Source organism: Schistocerca americana, chromosome 1, assembly GCF_021461395.2.
Source record: "Schistocerca americana isolate TAMUIC-IGC-003095 chromosome 1, iqSchAmer2.1, whole genome shotgun sequence".
NCBI lineage: Eukaryota > Metazoa > Arthropoda > Insecta > Orthoptera > Acrididae > Schistocerca > Schistocerca americana.
This window is the reverse complement of record NC_060119.1, coordinates 694,944,351-694,969,504: the sequence shown is the minus strand read 5'-3', so window position 1 is coordinate 694,969,504 and position 25,154 is coordinate 694,944,351. Positions and strand designations below refer to the sequence as shown.

Genomic DNA, 25,154 nt, shown 5'->3' with positions numbered 1-25,154 from the left:
GAAAGGATCTGAAAGCATTTTTTTGTGCTTGTCGACAACTCAGCCCTTCCACTCTTCGATGAGTTGCTCTCCTTATCTCAAAGTTTGTTGTGTTATGATAGCATGCGCGCTCTTCATGTTACCCAAACCTCGATCCTTCTGAGAATACTAAACACTAAAACCCTTTCAAAGCAGTGCTTTTTTGTTAACAGCACATGAATATGTTAATTACAGCTTTCTTCATCCTACTTAGCATGCATACAAAATATGGAATGTGTATTTATTTCATTGACAAAAATACAGCAAAGATAAAAAGGGCATAGCAATAATTATGGTTTACACATAAACAACAACAGAGAACAGAAATGAATGGATTACATTCGTTATGAGTTGTTGACTGTATGTAACTGGAGGTAAAAGGAACCCCCAAGTACATCACGTACGTTTTGTTAGCTTTTCCAATCCTACATTAACACAAGAGAATGAAATGCCAACTTACAGACATTATGGTTTTCAGGAACCAAAGTTAATTATAACTGGACAGGAATAATTTATATTTTGATGTATCTTACTTGCATGTGTTCTTCAGACTACACCTTTTTTGGGAGATGAGGTAACAATTTACTCATCTATATTCCAGCCCAAAAGAGAAACTTCATCAATAATTGGCTTTAGCACCAATTCCACTCCACAACACAGCCAAAATTGAAAGCTATAATTTATTACATTTTCAACAAAAGGAGAAAAATTGAAAATAAATGAAATCAAATGAATTTAGCCAAAATGGCAGTTTACTTCAACAGTAACACCTGATCAGATTGAAACAAAGTATCACACTTAGTTCACATATAATGTTCCTCCATGACACAAATGTCCTAAACACTTATTTATGTACAGTGTTTGTGACTGAATTATTGAGTGACTTCTGGCAACAAAAACTTACAAAAATTAAAAGTGATGGCTAGCATCTTCAAATTTCAATCTAAATTCCATCCAATCACTGGCGGGCAGTCTACGGTACAATATACATATATACGGTGTAAGCAAAGGACACTTTCACTCATATACATCTTCTTTGTCAGCAATGTATCTTACGATATCAGCGGGCCTCACTAGTTTCTCCGCATCTGAATCTGGAATTTCAAATCCTGGAAAAAAGTTAGTATGTCAGTAAGATTTCATAAAGAGAACTACAAAATGACAGGTAAGTATTGTACAATGTCAGATAAAAATTGCATGCAACAAATATAAAGAATAAACAAAATAGTTAGAACCTCCCAAACTGAGTTCTGGAAAACTGACATACTATCAAAGGAAAAGACCATGTTCAGCATATTGATTTTGCAGTTTTATTACCTGATACTTTCATCTGTTCTAAACACATCAGCTTCAACTATCATTGGTCATTGATACAACCTTGTGCAACAAGGTGAATACTGTAACAACTTATGTATACACAGATCATGTTTACTTAAGATGTGACACCATACACATTTTTGTAAAATGCCCTAAAGATAAACACTAACGGCTTAAACTATCCAGTTATGTATTAAAATTTCTATTTTTTAAAGGGTTAAGTGGAATATGGTTGAAAACTGTATTGTGTATTACACATCTCTCAGTATTTGTGTTTTTTGTGTGTTCTTATCTCCTTATGTTATTTCATTCTTTTACATGGAAGTGAAGATTAAAGTCTAATTTCCTGCTGACAACTAGGTCGCCAGAGACGGAACACAGCCTATGACAGCTAAAGGATGGGGACGGAAATTCGTCATGTCCTTCTCAAAGGAACCATACATACACACAGTTGCCTTAAGTAGTTCGGAGAAACTACAGAAAACCTAAAACTGGATGGTTGAAAGGAAATTTGAATCCTCTTATTCCAAAGTAGGAAAAGATATAAAATAAGTTAACTGTGTTTCCGACAGTCAGTCATTGATGTACATTGATGCACAACGTTTTGGCAGAGTTAACCATTTTTTAATTCGACTGTTTTTTTAGTAAGTACATAGCAAGAGAAAATTACAGTGCTAAGATTTTAATTACAGTACATAAATAATAATTTACCAAATTCATCCTCCATCGCCATTATGACTTCTACATGATCAAGAGAGTCCAAACCGAGATCATTCATAAAATGGGAATCCAAGGAGAGCTGTTGAAAATAAAAATAAGATTTTATAGTTTTTCCTTTAGGAATACAATGTACAAAAAGTCACATGCAAAGACAAATTTCTGTTTTATTGATGCTAAAAGACAATTTAGATGAATATCATTTTTCATTGTGACAACAATGATGTGATTCACTAACTCTGCAAACATGTAATAATGTCCTCAATTTCTCTGCTAGGCTTTGTAGAACTTGATGAAACTTCCTTGGTATTCTGCACAACAAATTACAACAAGGCAAGAAAAGTTTTTTTGCCATGAGTGTTGCTGATCTCTATTATTATACAAATTAAACAAAGCAGAATATTAATACTTTCCTGGAATTTGTGCTCAATTTATAAACAGCTCTTAAGCTCTGATGAGACCAGCTAGCATTTTCAGTCGATTACTTTTCATTAATTACTGCAAACTGATAATGTGCTTGAAACAACTCATGCAGGCATGCACAATTACATCTGAATTGCCAGAAAATTGATAATGTTTTGAAACTATTCAGCTGTGCAGTGCTTTGAAGTAACAACAAGAATCTTTGAGACTAAGAATAAACCTGTGCCTCTGATAAATGGAGCAATTAGATTTAATATAAGGTCTCAAGTCACTGGCTGACCAGTAACTGAACATGAGGCAAAGTCATAGAATTCAGTTAAGCATAAAGTGAATCAATGACAACAAAGAAGCAATTCAGAAGGTCACAGAATATGCTTGTATTGGAAATATCTGCAGCTTTTGCAATTCCCGAGAAACTGACATGGGCACACTGTTCATTTAGAATGCCAGCTGTGTTAGATAAATGTTAGAGATCTATTTCTTAACATAGTTTTTAAATGCAACATCAAATTGTGAATAAAAGTGAAACTGTAGAGCTGCACAATAATAAGCCAACACATCATTAAAACCAATAGGCCTACTCCTTTTGAGGAATAAAAAGTAGCACACACAACTGTGCTTTTGTAACTAAACCAAATCTGTTACACTTAATCATATTGATACATTAGATACTCATAATGATCACTTGGAGGACACACACACAGAACTACCTCTCACTGCTACAAAAATCATAAATGCAATGGCATTCTGAACACTTATGGCAATTATTCGACAATTCAATGGATGTATTTCACTGAACAATAATACACCTGCAACGAGATTAGGAAATTATTTTCTTTTCACACAGGAGGTATATGTTGTCTAACCACACTGTTGTCTATAAGCTTAGTGTTTAAACCTTTAGGCACGAGATGGCACACGATATGTTGTGGTATTTTCTCATCATATGACACACCATGAAGAGAGAACAATTGCATGACCATATCATGTAACCTGCCATGAAACAGCAATGGCAGCATGCCCTTAGCACGCAACCTGTTATGCTAGGGTGTCCTCCCCTTGTGACCCTCCATGTGTCAACAGCATTCATTTGTACACAGATGGTAAACAATGGCATTCACTTAATGCTGTTTGCTCATACTGAGTGATTATAAAAGTGAAACTGAACTGTATCTTGGATGTGTTAAAATGACAGTTAAGATTTGTCTGATTTTAGTTTGACAGACGCACATTTGCACACTACCCGCTGACTGCCACGAGCCCCCTGGCGGCCACAGCAAAGCCTCATGACTGAGGCCGTGGCCTGGTGGTGAATCATCTACCACTATGTGCACGGCAGTCAACATGTTAAATAAGAATTGCATCACTACCAGAATTCCCAGATATTACATATGAAAAAGCAAGGAAGGTTACGTTTTATATAAGTAACAGCAAATGTGAGCTTCATACAATAATAGCAAAATGTCAAGCCACATATTCTATTAGCCTGAAAATGAATTTCACCCTGCAGTACATTCTTTCAATGAAGAGAGTACATGAGCTTCTTTGACTTTGAAGCAAAGTAGTTAATCTCTCATTGTTTCCAATTACATGTCACTGTCATTCGTAGAATGTACTGAAGAAAGCAATTATTTGAACAATGTCTTTCCCATATGATTGCATACCTCCTTTCTTCTATTTTCTTGGAATGTCTCCTAATGCTTCATGTAAGGAAGTGGGAGGAGGGAAGGATGATTAGAGATTAATGTCCTGATAAGAGGATCATTCGAGATGAAAGCATAAACACGGACTGGATGTGGGAGTTTAAGGAACCATCACAGAATATACCGTGGAAAATCTAAATTTACATACAGCAAGACGATTTGAGCACTGCTCCTCCCAAATGGAAGTCCAATGCATTAAACACTGTGTCATCCACCATGTTTACTCTTGTGCAAACATGTTGCTACTGTATGAATGTTTACAACTATTTTCTACTAACATTCCGTTTTATAGATGATATCAAGAAATTGATTTTGATCAGTTTTTCAAAACGAGAGCCACAGTTGATGATGATACTTTCGATTTTTTTACGGTTTCTCTCCTGCACATCACAAGTTATGTAAATCAAATGGTTTCTTTATGTTAAAGACAGAAATATTCAAGTAACAGATTTCTAATAAAACTAGATTTGATCTGGAATAAAATTGTTTGTCATAAGATAGACTGTCAGGTGGATTACATGATCAATTACACTGTCTAATGATAACTTCCAGTAACACTTAAAAAGAAGCCTGAAATTAATCAGGATATCTAAAACCATTCCACAAGAAATAAACCGACAGCATCCAAGTCACTCCCATGGTGTTGAACAATGCACAGTTCCAAGCACAATATTCTAAGGTATGGAATTCTACGTTAAACACCACTTCTGCTATCTCTTCTTCGTATGGAGCCAAAATTGGGACTGCACAACTTTAAATAGGTTTTCACATTGTGGTTTTCAACAGCTGATATAAGATACACAGAATTTCATGTCACTGTTAAATCTTGCAACAAAATAACTATCTACTTGGCAAACAAAGCATAAATAACCTACTTTCTATAGCCGTAAACATTAAAAGCTTTATACTAACACTACCAATCTCCATTATGTTTGAGCCCGACAGTGGATAGGAGAAACATTTGTAAAATTGTATATTATGTATGCTAAACATGCCTCAATGAATATCTGAACATTAATTGGACAACTCAGCATGCAAATCAATCTCAAGAACTTGGAAAATAACAAATGCCACACATAACTAGGTCATGAAAGATATTATGCACTTTGTAAGGATATGTCATTTAGTTATGTAATGAACATTACACTGTACATATAACATGATTAAGTACGAATCTTTAACTGCGTAGGCAAGTGTCCTGCTTTGTAACTTCCTAACAATTAAAATTTTATACAATCTCTCAAAGATTATGCTACCCAAGCATGACATCTTGGTTCTTACAAGTGTTTCCTACAAAAGGGAAGAGTTCTGTGTGGAAAATGCTACCAGAACTTTAACATAAATCAGACCTTGTAGTTTTGTAGCTGACCTTTCATTCATAACAGTAACCGACTTCTATTCTATTGCAAAGAAAATATTGCTACTAAAATTAAATTATTTCTTACACTACTATATTTCATGTACAATCATACCTTATTTGGATCTACTTTATCATATAGCCTTAATACCAAAAGCACTCTGTCCTTTATAAGCTCAAGAGTGAGTGGTTCCTTGGCACTGTAAAATCGTTTTGGCGTTATCTGAAATAACGAAAGAAATAATATGAGTGTACCTTATCTGCAGTGACCTTGTCATAAGCTGCACAAACTTTAAGCACTCTTTCACGAATCTTGTCCATTGTTGGCTTAGCCTCGGCAAAGTGTCGGACATGTCCCTTCTGCCAGAAACCCTGTTATCGAGGTAAGATTTAACATCAGATACAAATGGCTTAAGGTCCATAGCTAACTCATACTTAACTACAAGTTAAAATAGAAATCTCAAACCTTTTTCAAATACTTTCTCAGTTATGCAGCAAAATATTAGAATCGGACTAATGAAATTTCAACAATGCAGATCGAAATATTGTGCAAATCCTACAATGATATCTAGCTGCATATCTCAGAAAGCATAGAACATCAATGCCAAAACACTGAAGTTATGTCAACCATTTAAACAGTCTTTGTAATTGCACCATCAGCACTGACAGATCATTTCGTTTCATTATACACAAATAGTGAGCCATACCAAGAAACATAAGAACTGAAAATGAAACATTTACGGTAAATGTATCCTTCAAATAACAAATTGACTACCATATGATTCGTTGGTCCATATGACTTAGGTATCACATTTCTTTTGGACACTGTCTTTTTCTCGCACATCATAACCTCCCTCCCTCCACACTACCTGCAAACAGTGGTAGGAAAATACAGTTTGTGCACGGGGTTTTTTGTTAGGTCTGAGGAATATCATTGCCCTGAAGCTTAGTGACAATATTAATCTTGATGTGTCTGCCAACCACTCAGGACCTCAACTCTACTGTGAGTGTTTACTTTTGCACCTTTCAGTAGTTGTATTTTACCTCTCACAGATTGTTAGTTATAAGAATTTATTCTTGGTTAGTAAACAGGTATGGCTAGTAATGTGTACTATTACAAGGTCACTGGGGTTATTGAATTCACATCCGAAAGGTTGACACTGCTGAAATTTAAATGTTTTCTTTAAAAAAATCTGCAGCTGCTATGTAATTTACAATCTCCAGACTGCAAACCACCCAGAACTAATACACCTTGTATTTACATAACTTTAAGAAACATGTCTGTTCCGTGTGACCTATGACTTGTGTAAGCATAACTACATCCGTCATAAAATCAGATGGCAAGTTTCATATATTAGAAACTATTTCCAATAATGTATGTGTACATCACTACTTAATTGCTAATTGTTTTCAACACTTCTTCAAACTCAATGAATTCACAATATGTGAAGCACTGTATGCAGAACTTACTACACAATTGATTCATTCATATTCCTTTATGCTGTCTGCAGTGTGAAATACAGTAACTAAATTTCTACAAATGAAGCGGGCCACCTTCATTGTTTGCATCCGAACATTATTCTGATACTTACGAAACACACATGTCACTATTATGACATCTGGTTGCAAAAACGCCTGCCTACTTACTTGACACTTCAGGTTTTATATGAATAAGCTACCTGAGCAAAGGCCTAATGCTTCCCCACCACAAATTATGACTTCTACTTTTAACACCGAAATCGCAGTGAGGCAGTAAGCACGCATCTACAAGAAGGTGCGAATATAGGTATTGTGCCTAAAATTTATCTTAACCGAAATGCAATGCACTGAATAATGTTTGGTACCGGTCATCATATAGAGAACAGGTATAATAATTTTATTCTGAAAGAACATGGAGTTATCTTGCCTGAAAAGCTTATTCACGATATGAGGTAACCAACGCACAAATCAGCTGGCCGATTTCAAATACCCCTGTGCACTTGAGGAAATATTGTGTTTTCGTTTACCACTCAGCACAAGGTGGCACATTTCCTGATGGAGAGGTTTAACACTTTACTGCGCGAACCAGTCATCTTTTATATGCCAACTGAGAAAATCACAATCTATGTTTACACATTCCGTGCAACTTTTCTTGTCTTGAGGTGTTAAAGCAGAACATTAATGCCGACAAGAACTAACCTGGCCGGAAAGTATTTTTGGCCTTTGAACTGTGTCTAACAGGTTGTTTTGGTGTAAATACTTTTGCTGCACACAAATTGCTGTCATTCTAGGCAAAGTCCTAAATGCACACACATTTCTCGCCAAGACACACCGCAAACCTTGTGCTATAGCAGCCATTTTCGCGCAATAGAACCTTTGCCACACTTCGACCCCCTGCTCCTTGAATGCTATATTTTGTAGCCGCAACCAAAGATGGCTGAAGACGAACTCTTGAGGTGTCTGCAGATAATTATCACAATCTTAAAGTAAAAATTAGTTTACTCACGGGTAGCATTTAACAGCAATAAGAGCACTGCTGAACGACGGGGAGAGATGATGATCCTTTATTAAGTTCTTAATTAGCTTTCCTTGCTGAATTGTAGCTTGGAGTAAACAAAGATAAAGTGGTTAACGTCGATATGTGGTCCATTTCTCCGCTCGGAACCGCGTGTTTTACAAAGTTCAAGGCGATACAGAGGACCTGAAAAACTACCATGGCTTAGCCTCAAGCTGAAAATATTTCTGAAGTTGAGTTCTGTTTGAATGAGGTTTTGACGGGAACTCGTCTTGATCTGCTGCACAGTAACTAGTCATTAATTGACTTGAAATGTTTTACTTTTCTAATCAAATGGATTTATTGTGGAATTGGCTGAAGTTATAAAATTTTGTGTGCAGTAATTTTATATTTAAAGGTATTCCTACGAATATTGCTTCCTTCATAACTATGACTATTCCTTTGTTGTATCTGACACTATAACGTTTTTTCACACATTTCGTGTCATAAGCTTCCTTTTTCTGTTACATTTAATGCACTGCTCTGTTATTATATTGGTATAATTGTTCACAAATGTTCTCCTGTTTCTGTTTTTTTCCACTGACTAAAATGTACGCAACGAGATGACACAAGGGTAAAGGCCGGTTTACACTAGGTGTGGTGGCGGTGGTTGTTGGGATGTTTAAGGGGGACTAAACAGCTAAGGTCATCAGTCCCCCACACTAGGTGTGAACTGAACGTCATATCGGGCTAATTCGCTTAGCCCAGTGCCGAACGGTGAAAGTAAGGTCCTGAGATACTGTTTGTGATACAAAAAGTCGAAATTGAGGAACCAACAATAAAGAAGTTCATGAGTCATGACTGTCCAAAGTAAACTCCATAAGGCATGTTCTTGATCAGTGTTTCGTGCTAAAGTGCTAAGAAGTGAAACATTCAAAAACATCGATATGTATTTGTAGTGATAATATACACATACAAACACATTAAACAATGCTTAAGGTCGATTCACACTGGCTGTCCTGTTCATGTCACATCCCATTAAAACACTCGCCAATGCATTTCAAATGGCGGAATCCACTTTGGCCATCCCGTTACGTCACGGCACAGCACCTTCAATGATTCTCGGTAAGAAAGTTTTGGCAGTTGACGTCATCCGACCATTGTTGAATAAGTCATCCGCAAAAGTAGCGACGGGCCAACTCTTGTTTACACCAAACCGAGTTAACCGCATGTAAAGTTTGTGTAACCGGGTTCAAACCGAGGTAAACCGAGTTGGGACGCAAAAACTGAGATAATGTTCAACGCTGTTCTCTCTGCCACGCGTCTGCACAACTTAAGATTCAGTTAACGAACAAGAGCTTCACAGCATCCCAGTTGGTGGTCACAAGTGTGATAGATACTTTGTAGAATGTTATTTTTGGTCTTTTGATTCGAAATTTTGAAGACAGGCTTGTGCAAAACCTGAAACATGCTGTATTGATTTTAACGGCTATCGGGCACTCGTAGGTAGCCAAGTGGGTGTTACCGATTATGGGTCCTCACGGCACTATAGGCCGTAATACAGGCTCTTTTGGTTTGAAACTAAACTTGTGAAACATCTGAAATACGCAGTATAAATTTTCACAGGTATTGGTCACTCGTAAGGTAGCCAGAAGCCTTTTCACGAGCATGACTGCATACCGCGACACACGCCACAGTTCTGGGTCTTTTGTTTCGAAATTTAGAAAATGAACTCATGAACCACCCGATATTTGCTGTATAAATTTTCACATCTACTGGGCGATTTTAAGGTAGTTAAATTCCTGTTCACGAGCATGGCTGAAAACCACAGTACAGGCCACAATTTCAGGTGATTTCACATGAAATATTGAAAATGATGACACACCTAAAACTTGTTGTAATGATAAGGCAGCCAAATGACTCCCGACGAACATGACAACTGAAAATACACTCAGGAAATACTTCGAGTTTGCTGTAAGACTTGGATGGTAATCGCTCCATCGTAAGAAGCCAAATGCCTCATCATGTCTATAAATGGTTGCCGTGCTATAGGCCGCAATTCGGAAGTACACTCATGGTGTGAATTTGCGTTTCTGAGGGAAACGTAGTGCATGTTTACCTTTCCATTATGTTTTTTTTTCCTAAGTAGCAAATAACATCATAAAACTTTATTTTTCTGCTTCAATGGAGCTGACTTTTCAGTTATTGAAAATTTATTTAATGAAAATTACTTCATCAATTTATGTTACTTGTACACAATGTAGGCATCAGTATCGTTCTATTATTGTAAAACCTAAATCATTTTTCGATTTCAGTTGGCTGGCCTCGCTTATGGAGGAACATCCAATGTAAAATATTAAAATAAAAGCAAAATTCATCTACTACAACAAGGGTGAGCGTGGTGGAAGTAGGTTTATTTCTGGTGGCAGCAGATAATGAAACTGTCAGAAATCTCATCCCAAGAAACCTTGATGGAGATGTGACAATCCATTGATAGCTTGTATGAATGTCGCCATTTAAAATATATTGTTGGAAGTTTTGATGTGGTGTAACCGCAAATGTGAATTGGCTTTAAGACAGTAGACTTACATTTTGAGAGGAGATGGTTCTAATCGCCATCCAGATTTATGTTTTCTTTTATTTCGTTAAATCGTTTAAAGGGGAAACTGTGATGGTTCCTTTGATATTTACTTCTCGATCTTCCCCCAATTGGAATTATACTTGTCTCTTATGATCTCGTCTTTCACATGACTAATCTTCCTTCTTACATTGGTAATAAGTTGGTGACTATCAAAATTTTGTTTCGAGTTTTGTTTGAAACACATCTCAGTGCTTCAAAAATAACGTTCTGTGTATCATATTCACAACAACTCACTTTGATGTACAACACATCAGTAAATTTATTAGTTAGTTGCATGTTCCATGTATCATGTGAACGACATTTTTATCGAAAGAATGTGGAAAGAGTCTGTTTACAGAATATGTATACATGATCAGTATTAACATTAATGAACATATTTTTTAGTCCTACTCATGCAACTATATTTAGAAACTAAGTTTCTTTTTAATAGGTTACTATTGTTTAAAATAGAAATTCTTCCATGTAATTGACAGAGTTGTTGATTAGAAACGATTTTAAGTTAGAATTAAAAATTTAATTCGCTATCTGTCAGACATTTTCTGTTGTTGGAAAAATGATGAAAACCTTTTGTTGACACATATTTAACTGCCTTCTGAGCCACTTCCAGCTTTAAAAACGGGCAGTGAAGGTAACTTTTCTGCTACTGTTGTAGCTATGGACATCAGTATTCTTCTCAAATTGTGATGTATTACTTCTATGCAATTAATACAGTACTTACATTCTGAGTGATGAGTTACCCCAGAAAATTATTCCGTAGGTATTATTGAGTAGAAATATGCTAAATAAGTCAGGAGGTTAATTCATTTATTTCCAAGACTAGGAAAAGTACTTAAACTCAATTATTTGAGAAGCTCTGTAGTACGCTTGTCCCAATTCAAGTTTTTATCAATATGTGCATCCAAAAAATAGGAGCACCCAATCCTGTTTACTGACTTCTACTCATGTGCTGCATCTGTTCTTTGTCTGATTTTATTTGTTGCACAGAACTGAATGTAGTGTGTTTCCTTAAGATTTGAAGAGAATTCATTTTCAGAAAGCCATTTAATAACTCCCTGAAAAAGTCATTATCAATCTCTTCTGTTGCTTCCCCTCTGATGAGATTCATTGTAACATTAGTATCATCTACAAAAAGTACAAATGCTGCTTGCTGGATCTTAAGAGGAAGGGTATTTACATATACTATGTAAGGAGTAGGAGTGACCCAAAATTCAGCGATATGATACTCCCTTTCGTGATTTCTCCCATGTCGCTAAAATTTTCTAACATCCCCACATTTTTTTGAATTATCCACCACAACTTTTTCCATTCTGTTTGTTAATTATGATTCAAAGGCTTGTAATGTTTATTGACTGAATGTATAAGAAGTATTTTCAGTCAAGCAAGATTTCTGGAAACCAAACTCTGATATACTAAGAAAACTTTTTCTGTAAACTGAGAGCCTGTCCTTGAGCGATGCAAATGGAAAAATATACGAATCTAGAACATCAAATCAGCACACATAAATCTTCTACACACAGTTTCACACCAAGGAAAATTTCAGAGTCAGCTTTTCTATGTAAATAAATGTCAGTATTGCACAGATTTTTCATTTAGCTGATTCTGTACACACTTCTTCGCTGGTGTGCCAAGGAAGAACTGGAAAGGAACTGGACACTTTAAAACAGCTCATGGCAATACAGTATATTTTTCTAGTACATCAGATAACTCCATCAATGGCGATACCTTGTGAGTACCCAAGGGGTGGAATGCCACAGTGATTGAGTTCAAGCCCATGAGTTACTGAATAACACTCGTGAAATTCAACACCAGACCTTGCAAGCCAAATGTACTACTGGCATATGCACCAATTTCAACAGCTGATGATGAAGATTTAGAAGAGTTTTGTGACTCTCTTTATAGCTGCCTAGAGTGAGTACCCTAAAAGGTAGGGAAGTGCAATTTATCAAATGAAGTACTTCGCTGTCACAGTTTAGACAAAAGAAATGATCGTGGAGATCGACTGATTCAGTTCTGTCAGGAAAACAAGTTTGCTATAACCAATACTTTCTTCCAACACCATCCACAAAGAGTTTACAGCTGAACCTGTCTCACACATTTTGCTCACCAGATGGTAGAGTTTTGTCAGGACTGGCTCTCCCAAGGCTGTCAGTAGTTCTAATGGAATGTTGTCTACTCCTGGGTTCTTGTTTCGACTTAGGTCTTTCAGTGCTCTATCAAACTCTTCACACAGTATCATATCTCCCATTTCATTTTCATCTACATCCTCTTCCATTTCCATAATATTGTCCTCAAGTACATCGCCCTTGTATAGACCCTCTATATACTCCTTCCACCTTTCTGCTTTCCCTTCTCTGCTTAGAACTGGGTTTTCATCTGAGCTCTTGATATTCATACAACTGGCTCTCTTTTCTCCAAACGTCTCTTTAATTTTCCTGTAGGCAGTATCTATCTTACCCCTAGTGAGATAAGCCTCTGCATCCTTACATTTGTCCTCTAGCCATCCCTGCTTAGCCATTTTGCACTTCCTGTCAATCACATTTTTGAGACGTTTGTATTCCTTTTTGTCTGCTTCATTTACTGCATTTTTATATTTTCTCCTTTCATCAGTTAAATTCAATATTTCTTCTGTTACCCAAGGATTTCTACTAGCCCTAGTCTTTTTACCTACTTGACCCTCTGCTGCCTTCACCACTTCATCCCTCAGAGCTACCCATTCTTCTTCTACTGTATTTCTTTCCCCCATTCTTGTCAATTCTTCCCTTATGCTCTCCCTGAAACACTGTACAACCTCCGGTTTAGTCAGATTATCCAGGTCCCATCTCCATAAATTCCCACCTTTTTGCAGTTTCTTCAGTTTTAATCTACAGTTCATAACGAATAGATTGTGGTCAGAGTCCTCATCCGCTCCTGGAAATGTCTTACAATTTAAAACGTGGTTCCTGAATCTCTGTCTTACCATTATATAATCTATCTGAAACCTGTCAGTGTCTCCAGGCTTCTTCCATGTATACAACCTTCTTTTATGATTCTTGAACCAAGTGTTAGCTATGATTAAGTTATGCTCTGTGCAAAATTCTACCAGGCGGCTTCCGCTTTCATTACTTCCCCCAATCCATATTCACCTACTACGTTTCCTTCTCTTCCTTTTACTACTATCGAATTCCGGTCACCCATGACTATTAAATTTTCGTCTCCCTTCACTATCTGCATAATTTCTTTTATCTCGTCATCTGCAGAGCTAGTTGGCATATAAACTTGTACTACTGTAGTAGTCGTGGGCTTTGTGTCTATCTTGGCCACAATATGGCGTTCACTATGCTGTTTGTAGTAGCTTACCCGCACTCCTATTTTTTTATTCATCATTAAACCTACTCCTGCGTTACCCCTATTGAGGCGGCCGCAGTGGCCGAGCGGTTCTAGGCGCTTCAGTCCCGAACCACACAACTGCTACGGTCGCAGGTTCGAATTCTGCCTCAGGCATGGATGTCTGTGATGTCTTTAGGTTAGTTAGGTTTAAGTAGTTCTAAGTTCTAGGGGACTGATGACCTCAGATGTTAAGTCGCATAGCGCTCAGAGTCATTTGAACCATTTTTGAACCCTTATTTGATTTTGTTTTTATAACCTTGTATTCACCTGGCCAAAAGTCTTGTTCCGCCTGCCACTGAACTTCGCTACTTCCCGCTATATCTAACTTTAACCTATCCATTTCCCTTTTTTAATTTTCTAACCTACCTGCCTGATTAAGGGATCTGACATTCTACGCTCCAATCTGTAGAACGCCAGTTTTCTTTCTCCTGATAACGACGTCCTCTTGAGTAGTCCCTGCCCGGAGATCCGAATGGGGGACTACTTTAACTCCGGAATATTTTACCCAAGAGGACGCCATCATCATTTAACCATACAGTAAAGCTGCTTGCCCTTGGGAAAAATTACAGCTCTAGTTTCCCCTTGCTTACAGCCGTTTGCAGTATCAGCACAGCAAGGCCGTTTTGGTTAGTGTTACAAGGCCAGATCAGTCAATCATCCTGACTGTTCCCCTGCAACTACTGAAAAAGCTGCTGCCCCTCTTCAGGAACCACACGTTTCTCTGGCCACTCAACAGATACCCCTCCTTTGTGGTTGCACCTACAGTATGGCTATCTGTATCGCTGTGGCATACAAGCAACCCCACCAATGGCAACGTCTATGGTTCATGGGGAGGGGGGGGGAGGGTGTTCGCCTCATACGAGCAATAAATGATGATTCGGCAATATTACGTCATACCTGGATCAATTTGTGGCTGCTATCTGTTCTTTTATTTGTTTTACACGTTATTACACTCTTCAAACTACTGTAAAGTGCATGGCAGAGGCAGCTGTAACAACAGTTTGAAAGTATCATTGGTAAGATTGTTCTAAATTAATTATTCAGCAAACCTGCATCTGACTGCGTCTGTGAACGTGTTTCTTGCACTCCTCCATTTTGCCAAAAATGCAACATGTATTTGACTCAGCAATCAAGTTTAAGAGAATAATGCTGTTTGTGCAATGGCATTAAGATGGTACTGGAAAATTAACTTTTGGCTCTGATGTTTACTTGGTTCTTTCATTGGTGGGTAACTTTACTTTACTACTCATTTTCATATTCAATACAAGCAAAGGATGTCGATTGTGATTCAGGCTGTTAGATTTAAACACAATGTTGATCTCAATATATTTATTGTTAAAATTTTAAGTCATACACAAAACTTACCATTTCAAACATTTTCGTAGCACGAATCATTCTTACAAAAAATTTTACAAAACGCTTACTGCGTCAGACCTTGTACATACAGTCCCTAACTCTGAACATTATCTAACAAAAACCAATTTGAAATGATTATATATCTTCTCTCATTTATGTGCTAATGTTTGTTCAGGGGCAGCAACCTACCTTAACGCTGTCACCACATGTCTTCTTCCTCCGGGCACCTAGCTGCGACTTCCCCCTTAAAGCTGTCTGCACACGTCTGCTTCCTCCGGACACCTACCTGCGACTCCTTGGTTTTTTTACTGCACGCGCCCAGCTCTCTTAACCATCAAAGGTCCTCTTACTCAGAGGTATTATACTCGTTCCACTTTGTGGTTGGCAACTACCGCCTATTTTCTGGAGCTACCCTGATCAGACCTTAGCACATACCTTTCATAACCCCCTGATCCACTGGACCAGAATTTTGTGGGGGAATCTGTGCAGTTAGCACAGATTTCCGCACGAAATTCATAAAAAATACAATGTAAGATACAATACAAAACATACATAGTATTTCAATTAAAAGAGTATTACACACCAATAAAATTTACCAATAGAAACAAAATGTGAAGTAAAATGCATAATATCATTAGACTGTCAAATTGCAGTGAATCAAAGAACATCAAAATGTACAAAACAGGAACGCATGAATTTAGGGCATAGACATGAGACCATACGTTATTAAGAGAAGTGTATCAAATACCATCAAAATTTACAAAACAGAGGAAAATAATGTGAGGTAAAATCGATAAGGTATTTAGATTTTGAATTGTCTCAAATAACATCAAAAGTTATAATACAAAAATATAGAATGTGGTGTAAAATGCAGAATATACTTAAATTTCTAAAGAGTAGTGTACCAAATAGTATTAAAAGTTACAAAATAGTATAAAAGACATAAAGACTCTATATAAAAGCATAGTAATTTGGGGTAAAATACCTCAAATAACATCAACTGTATCAAACAGAAATGTAGAACTTGAGGTAAAATAAGGAAAATAGTTAAATATCCACTAGAAGTTGACAGCAAATGTGCATAAATGTCTCATAGAGAACTCTTAATGCTAGTGAAATAATGTAATAAGATACTTTTAGTAATAGCAACATTAAATATAAAATATGTGTCACATCAGGTGACAGCAGATATTGACTTTCAGTTACAATCATGATCTTTTAGTAGACCTAGAGTACATGGCAAGTTTAATTGACAATAGTAAATGAAGAAGATATGTCACAATAGGTGACAGTTAACATTGAGTCTAATTGTAAACTGCAGTAAAATGTTGGGCCTCTGGTGAAGAAACACACTGAGCCACAACTAGTGTCAATTGTAGAGCCCATGTCACGTCAGGTGACGGTTTACACAGATTCTACTTGTAAACCATAGTAAAATATGCGGCCTCAGGTGATGAAACGCACTGAGCAACAAATAATGTCGATTGTACAATAGATGTCACATCAGGTGATAGGACATACTGATTTTAATAGTGATCAGTAGTACAATAACTTGAAGAAGAGTGGCATCAGGTGACAGGACATACTGAGCCACTTTATTGTAACCGTAGAATACCTGTTAAGTCAGGGGATAACTCACCCTGTTTCAGTTACCACAATGAAAATTTATATTGTGTCACAAACAGGTCTCTCTGATGATGAAACACTCTGAGCCACAAATAATGTCCATTGTACAATACCTGTCACATCAGGTGATTGGACACACTGACTTTAATAGTGATCAGTAGTACAATAAGACTGAAGAAGAATGGGCATCAGGTGATGGGACACACTGAGCCATGGTGGTATCGATTGTAAAGTACATGCCAAGTTAGGTGACAACACACACTGAATTTATAACATCTTGAACCATGTGAAGGTATTTGTCCCATTCATTGCGTTTTGCATGACAGAAGATCTTAAATAATTTCACCAATTTCTCCATTAACCTTTCTGAGGGATTCGATGGAGCATGGTATCTGGAGATATAAATGAGGGAAATTTTGTGAGTCTGAAGAGTACGTCGCCAAGTGCGAGAACGGAACTGCAGCCCATTGTCGGAGATTACTGATGCTACATGACCCACTTCTTTCAGAAAATGTTTAGTAAAATCACGTGAAACAGTGCAGGCCATAGCTCGACGTATTGGGGTGAAAGTGACGAATTTTGAAGTTAATTCCGCGCAGACAAAAACATAGGCATAACCTCTCTTTGTAGTGGGAACTGGGCCAAATAAATCAGCGGCCGCTAGCTGACGAAGACTTAACGGGATGATGGGGAATGTTTGAGCAGCAAAGGATACACTGGGTGGTTTTGCTTTTTGACAAAGTCTGCATCTTGAGAGGTCTTGGCGAATACGTTTTTCCATGTTGGAAAAGTAAGATGTTCGTTTGAGCAACTGAAAACATTTGCGTGGTCCATAATGCGCGTAGCTAAGGTGAACATACCAAATGAGTTTGTTAATTAGGTCTTCTGTGATACAAACCAGCCAAATTGTAGTATCAGACTTGATACGGCGGAAAAGAATATTGTTATGTGTTAAGTAATACTGTCGCAGAGTGGTGTTATTAAAATCGCGCCATTGTTGTTTCACATCTTTCCAGATGGAATCCTTATCTTGTTCTGAAGCAATGTTGTGCAGGGCATCGGAAACAAAGTTTTCAAATGCGACCTGGCGCATATATATATATAGCAAACTGAAGTTGTTATGGCAAAAGATGTTGGCTGGATCAGTATTGTCGGTGTCCAAAGTGCGTGACAAAGCGGCAGCAACGACATTTTGAGGTCCTGGTACATACACAATGGAAAAGGAGAAGTCTTGTAACAAGAGAGCCCACCTCGCTAAACGACTATGAGATAGTTTAGCTGACATCAAAAATTCTAGTGCTCTATGATCTGTGTATACTGTGGTGTGTCTACCAAAAAGAAAAGGTCTAAATTTGGAAAATGCCCATACAACAGCCAGAGCTTCTAATTCAGTGATGGAATAGTTTCTTTCTGAAGAAGATAACACTCGACTAGCAAATGCAATGTTTTTTTGTACCTTAGTTTCACCTTCAATGAGCTCTTGAAAGAGATGAACTCCAAGGGCTGTGTTTGAGGAGTCTGTTGAAATGCAAAACTCCGTAGTAAGATCGGGGTGAGATAACAGGGGTGCACCTATAAGAGACTGTTTTAGTGTTTTAAATTCCTTTTGAGCAGTATTAACCCAGATCCACAGAGAATTTTTTCCTGTTAATTTATGTAAAGTTGGAGTATTTAAAGCTTTGCTGCTAATAAACCTGTGAAAAAAGTTTATCATTCCAAGAAAACTGAGAAGTTGCTTATTAGTGTGAGGAACTTGGATGTCATGGATTGCTTGTAGCTTATCAGGGTCAGGTTGAATTCTGGATGATGAAATAAGATGCCCTAAAAATTTGATTTGGGCTTGTCCAAAATGAGATTTTTCTAAATTTACTATAACACCAAAACTAGAAAACGAGTGAAGAAGTTGAGACAATATTCCATTATGCTGTTGCCAGGAAGAAATGGCAATGAGAATATCGTCCGCGTAAGTGGTAATCCTGTCTTTCAAATGAGGTGGCAACACAGTATTTAGTCCATGGATAAAGGCTGCAGATGAGATTGTTAACTCACAGGGGAGTCTGCAAAATTGGCAGCACTGACCAAAACAGAGAAAAGCTGTGTATTTGCGGCAGTTGGGGTGTAATTCTATTTGGTAAAAACTGGACCGAAGATCTAAGGAGAAAAAATAGATACACGGTGAAACTGTTGTAAGAATTCATCCAAAGTTGGTGGCCTATCCGCCTCTGGTATGATGATCGTATTGATCTGTCTTGAATCCAAAACAAGACGAATTGAAAAAAAAATGGCTCAAAAAAATGGTTAAAATGGCTCTGAGCACTATGGGACTCAACTGCTGTGGTCATAAGTCCCCTAGAACTTAGAACTTCTTAAACCTAACTAACCTAAGGACAGCACACAACACCCAGCCATCACGAGGCAGAGAAAATCCCTGACCCCGCCGGGAATCGAACCCGGGAATCCGGGCGTGGGAAGCGAGAACGCTACCGCACGACCACGAGATGCGGGCCAAGACGAATTGAACCATCCCGTTTAGGCACAACATGTATTAGGGAATTGCGTGGACTGGTAGCAGTTTCAATAATATTGTGAGCTACCATAGATTGGATTTCCTATTTGACTTTGTCACAGTGAACTAGCGGTATTGGATAAGTTGTAACAGCAAAAGGGGTATGGGGTTTTACTTGAAATTCATATAAAAATCTTTAATTGTGCCTGGAGCCGTGCCAAAAAAATGGGAAAACTCAGTTAAAATGGCATGTAAATCTTCCTTTTCTTTAACTGAAGCTGAATCAACTACTTTGATTTTTTCCTTAATAATGTTACCAATGTCTGGTGTCGTATCGTCATTGTCAATGTTTGGTGAAGGAACAAAAAATGACGTCAGTGTTACGTCCGACGGGAGCTGAGATTGAATTAAATTAATTTTTCTGTGCGATTTACAATCAGCAACGGAACTCTCAATGATCTAGGTAATTTTGAAATACAAAGCTGAATGAGACCGGAAGGGCTCTAAGGTTCAGCTAAATGTTGATTCTGTTGAATCGTGTGGTCATAATATTGAGTCAAAGTGACAAATTGTGAATTATAAAAGGGTGGCATATTTAGCAACTGATCTATCACCGCACGCTGTGAAGTGGGATTCCAGTAAGCATCAAGAAATTAATGTTGGAATGACTGGAAAGACAAACATTGCTGTGCAATGTATCTCATTCGCGTTGCAGGTTAACCTTCCAAGTTCTAATTGATGTGCCACTGGCCAATTTGGAGGAAAAGCGAATGTAAATTGCTGAATCCAATCAAAAGGATGTAAATCATTCAGGTTATTCCGGAACGTCTTAAATTTCTTGATTCACAGGAAGTGTTTGTAATCTACATTGCCTTGGCGTGGAAAAGAAGGAGCACCATGGGACAAAGGAAAATTGTCTGGGAAGGTACTACTTTGTACGGGGTAATCACGTGCAAATGGAGCCTTGGAAGATAAGAATGGGGGCCGTTGTTGCTGGTATGAAAACGGATTTTCCTGTTGTTCTGGGACCAAATTACGAGGCGCACTGTCGTCCTGTAATTGTTGCTGAATATCGGAAAGTTTACTATGAATTGAGTTGAGTTCTCGTTTTTGTTGTTCGTTTGTTGTTTGTTTACTCTTAAATTTGGCCAGAGCTTGGTATTCAGTTGTCCGTGAAAAGGGAACTGGGGTTGTCTGATCTAATTCATTTTCTGCATTAGTTTCCAAAGCGGCTATTCTTTCTGTTACGTTTTCTAATTGTGAGGGGAATTGCTCACCCTGTTCACTGATCTTTGTTTTAAGTTGAGTGACGTCAGATGTCATGGATTCTGTACATGATTCTAAGTCAGAATGAGCAGCGCAAGTTTGTTGCAACTTTTCAATAGATTCTGGTTGAAGTACTGCATTGATTCAGTCCCTAAGGTCAGTAACGTTGCGCTTATGCGTTTCAATGATATCCTGTAATTTATTGTCAGTTATTTCTTTAAATGTGTCCATAGTTTGTGTTAATTTCTGTATGCTACCGGTGAGGTATTCGTCACGTTTTGCGTTCTGTTCATCACGCTTAGCATTCTCTGAACGGTATTGAGCAAATTGTTCATCACGTTTAGCATTGTCTGCACAGTATTGAACAAATTGTTCATCACGTTTAGCATTGTCTGCACAGTATTGCGCAAATTGTTCATCACCCTTTGCATCACGTTCGCTCAACAGTCGAAGAAAACAATCTAATTTATCTTCAGCTAGAGCTGGGGATGTCACCTCGGGATTTGGGTGTTGCAACTCATATTGCTGGGGAGGGTTGCTAAAAACTGTTTGAGAATTCTCAGATGAAACAATTTCTCTGTCTGTGGAAGAATGTTGCAAGAGAAATTGGTTGTCGGAATCAACCACATGGCTTTGTGAAGGTTGAATTAACATGAACGAGTCATGGGAAACTGTTTCTAATTGGCTTACTGCATTCTGAGAAACCGAAGGCAGAAGAGGAACCGATGCGGAATTTTGTGGCTCTGTGGCGTCATTACTTGCCGCAGCATTGTCGTCAAATTTCTGTTCACTTTGTGAAGTAGGAGGGTTAACTGACAAAACTAGGGCATTGTCCGGTTGTTGCTGCTTACGCGATTTTGAGGAACTGCATAATTGTACTTTATCACCCTGTCGATTTGTTTCGGACATCTTGAGGGAGACACTATGGCGGACAGAATCTCAAAATGCTCGTAATTCACAAGACGATATTTTGTACACAAAAGGTAAAATATTTAGAATAGGCACATGAAATCAGTATAAGCAGAAGCAGAGCTAAAAAAAATAAATATTCACAAGTGTAGCATCGAACTCCCCCGCATGAACCATGGACCTTGCCGTTGGTGGGGAGGCTTGCGTGCCTCAACGATACAGATAGCCAAACCGTAGGTGGAACCACAATGGAGGGGTATCTGTTGAGAGGCCAGACAAACGTGTGGTTCCTGAAGAGGGGCAGCAGCCTTTTCCGTAGTTGCAGGGGCAACAGTCTGGATGATTGACTGATCTGGCCCTGTAACCTAACCAGAACGGCCTTGCTGTTGTGGTACTGCGAACGGCCGAAAGCAAGGGGAAACTACAGCCATAATTTTTCCCGAGGGCATGCAGCTTTACTGTATGATTAAATGATGATGGCGTCCTCTTGGGTAAAATATTCCGGAGGTAAAATAGTCCCCCATTCGGATCTCTGGGCAGGGACTACTCAAGAGGACATCGTTATCAGGAGAAAGAAAACTGGAGCTGCAAAATACTAACGCGAATTCTTTACATACGAATGGAAAATCTGGTAGAAGCCGACCTCGGGGAAGATCAGTTTGTATTCCGTAGAAATGTTGGAACATGTGAGGCAATACTGACGCTATGACTTATCTTAGAAGAAAGATTAAGGAAAGGCAAGCTTACGTTTCTAGCATTTGTAGACTTAGAGAAAGCTTTTGACAATGTTGACTGAAATACTCTCTTTCAAATTGTGAAGGTGGCAAGGGTAAAATACAGGGAGTGAAAGGCTATTTACAATTTGTACAGAGACCAGATGGCAGTTATAAGAGTTGAGGTACATGAAAGGGAAGCAGTGGTTGGGAAGGGAGTGAGACAGGGTTGTAGCCTCTCCCCAATGCTATTCAATCTGTATATTGAGCAAGCAGTAAAGGAAACAAAAGAAAAGTTTGGAGTAGGTATTAAAATACATGGAGAAGAAATAAAAACTTTGAAGTTCGCTGATGAGATTGTAATTCTGTCAGAGACAGCAAAGGACTTGGAATAGCAGTTGAACGGAATGGACAGTGTCTTGAAAGGAGGATATAAGATGAACATCAACAAAAGCAAAATGAGGATAATGGAATGTAGTCAAATTAAGTCGGGTGATGCTGAGGGAATTAGATTCGGAAATGAGTCACTTGAAATAGTAAATGAGTTTTGCTATGTGGGGAGCAAAATAACTGATGATGGTCGAAGTAGAGAGGATATAAAAGGTAGACTGGTAATGGCAAGGAAAGTGTTTTTGAAGAAGAGAATTTTGTTAACATCGAGTATAGATTTAAGTGTCAGGAAGTCGTTTCTGAAAGAATTTGTATGGAGTGTAGCCATGTATGGAAGTGAAACATGGACGATAAATAGTTTAGACAAGAAGAGAATAGAAGCTTTCGAAATGTGGTGCTACAGAAGAATGCTGTAGATTAGATGGGTAGATCACATAACTAATGAGGAGGTATTGAACAGAATTGGGGAGAAGAGGGGTTTGTGGCATATCTTGACTAGAAGAAGGGATCGGTTAGTAGGACATGTTATGAGGCATCAAGGGATCACCAATTTAGTACTGGAGGGCAGCACGGTGGGTAAAATTTGTAGAGGGAGACCAAGAGATGAATACACTAAGCAGATTCAGAAGGATGTAGGCTGCAGTAGGTACTGGGAGATGAAGAAGCTTGCACAGGATAGAGTAGCATGGAGAGCTGCATCAAACCAGTCTCAGGACTGAAGACCACAACAACAGCAGCATCGAACTCAATATTATGCAACTAGCGATGCAGCGCACAGCTTCAACAGTGGTGAAGCAGCAAAAGCAATATTACGCAACTAGCTATGCAGCGCACAGCTGAAACAGTGGTGTTGAAAAGAATGCTCGAAAACAAAGTCCACAGTTACAGAAAATATATCCAAGAACGTCACCACAGAGGGTGTCACCAAGTAAAAAGTATCATTGATATGATTGTTCTAAATTAATTAAATAGCAAACCTGCATCTGACTGTGTCTGTGAACTTGTTTCTTGCACTCCTTCATTTTGCCAAAAATGCAACATGTATTTGACTCAGCAATCAAGTTTAAGAGAATAATGCCATTTGTGCAATGACATTAAGATGGTACTGGAAAATTAATGTTTGGCCCTGATGTTTACCTGGTTCTTTCATTGGTGGGTAACTTTACTTTACTACTCTTTTTCATATTCAATGCAAGCAAAGCATGTGGATTATGATTCAGGCTGTTAGATTTAAACACAATGTTGATCTCAATATGCATATTGTTAAAATTTTAAGTCATACACAAAACCTACCATTTCAAACATTTTTGTAGCACGAATCACTCTTACAAAAAATTTTACAAAACGCTTACTCCGTCAAGCCTTTGACATACAGATCCTAACTCTGAACATTATCTAACCAAAAACAATTTGAAATGATTATGTATTTCATTTATGTGCTAAAGTTTGGTCAGGGGCAGCGACCTACCTTAATGCTGTCACCACACGTCTGCTGCTTCCTCCGGGCACCTAGCTGCGACACCCCCCCTTAAAGCTGTCTGCACACGTCTGCTTCCTCCGGCCACCTACCTGTGACTCCTCGGTTTTTTTACTGCGCGCCCCCATCTCTCTTAACCATCAAAGATCCTCTTACTCAAAGATATTATACTCGTTCCACCTTGTGGTTGGCAACTACTGCCTATTTTGTGGAGCTACCCTGATCAAACCTTAGCACATACCTTTCAAGTTATAATGTGCGACAAAAGTGACATTAATTCACAGGTAGAAATTGGAGACAGGTCTACCGCTTGCTTCAGGACAAAAAAAAAAGTGCGGACAGTGACACAATCTCAAGAATATTATACTGTGTCTGCAGCCTCCTCTGCCGACCAGTAATACCAGTCGACGGTTTATGAGCAACTTCAGATTTGCAACACGGTTTGGTTGCTCTTTAACAGCAAATTACCGAGAAGAAAGCCAAGACAAGAGCCAAAGAAGACTCCGTCATTTTGCAGTTCCACTTCTTCTAGAGCCTCAGTGGTAAAAAATCGATACGTAAAGCAATTCCCGCCCTTGTGCTGGTACCACAGCAACTTCAGCGTACGGGCTATTAGGTACGTCACTCCTTGTATTTATCTGCATGTAAACTATGCAGTTGGCCGTAAGAAATATTAAAGCACTTACCAGTCAAAGCGCGCAACACTGCAAGTAACGCCGATGTGTTGTTTTGATGGATAATACTGCACTTTTATAATTGCATCTGGATTTGTTTCAGTGGCAAACTGCAAAATTTAATTAAAAAGTTAGAGAAACAGCAAATTTACAAAATGTGAGTCTTATTGGAAATGGAAGAACAATACTAATAAAAATGCTACTGAGTTAGTGAAGATGTGA

At 38.2% G+C, this 25,154-nt stretch overlaps 1 protein-coding gene across 2 annotated transcripts; it reads right to left on the bottom strand.

Annotated features, from left to right (window-relative positions):
* Positions 1 to 748: 748 nt before the first annotated feature.
* Positions 749 to 7,924, bottom strand: LOC124609379 (acyl carrier protein, mitochondrial). 2 transcript variants are annotated; one of them, XM_047140069.1, is made up of 4 exons: positions 7,714 to 7,924; positions 5,791 to 5,907; positions 2,047 to 2,134; positions 749 to 1,127 (listed from the first exon to the last, which is right to left on the bottom strand). In XM_047140069.1, exons 1-4 carry the CDS (start codon positions 7,870 to 7,872, stop codon positions 1,036 to 1,038), a joined length of 456 nt encoding a protein of 151 aa, XP_046996025.1. In that variant the 5' UTR covers positions 7,873 to 7,924; the 3' UTR covers positions 749 to 1,035. The 2 variants fall into 2 exon arrangements, with proteins under 2 accessions (XP_046996025.1, XP_046996024.1); XM_047140068.1 differs by lacking the exon at positions 5,791 to 5,907 and adding an exon at positions 5,651 to 5,758.
* Positions 7,925 to 25,154: the final 17,230 nt, after the last annotated feature.

Excerpts from the sequence above, each read along its gene's own strand:
- LOC124609379 (XM_047140069.1), bottom strand. The coding sequence starts at position 7,872 with ATGGCTGCTATAGCACAAGGTTTGCGGTGTGTCTTGGCGAGAAATGTG. Across the intron at positions 5,908-7,713 it reads CAAAAATACTTTCCGGCCAG|GGTTTCTGGCAGAAGGGACA; the intron begins GTTAGTTCTTGT and ends CCTCGATAACAG. Across the intron at positions 2,135-5,790 it reads ACAAGGTCACTGCAGATAAG|CTCTCCTTGGATTCCCATTT; the intron begins GTACACTCATAT and ends TATTTTCAACAG.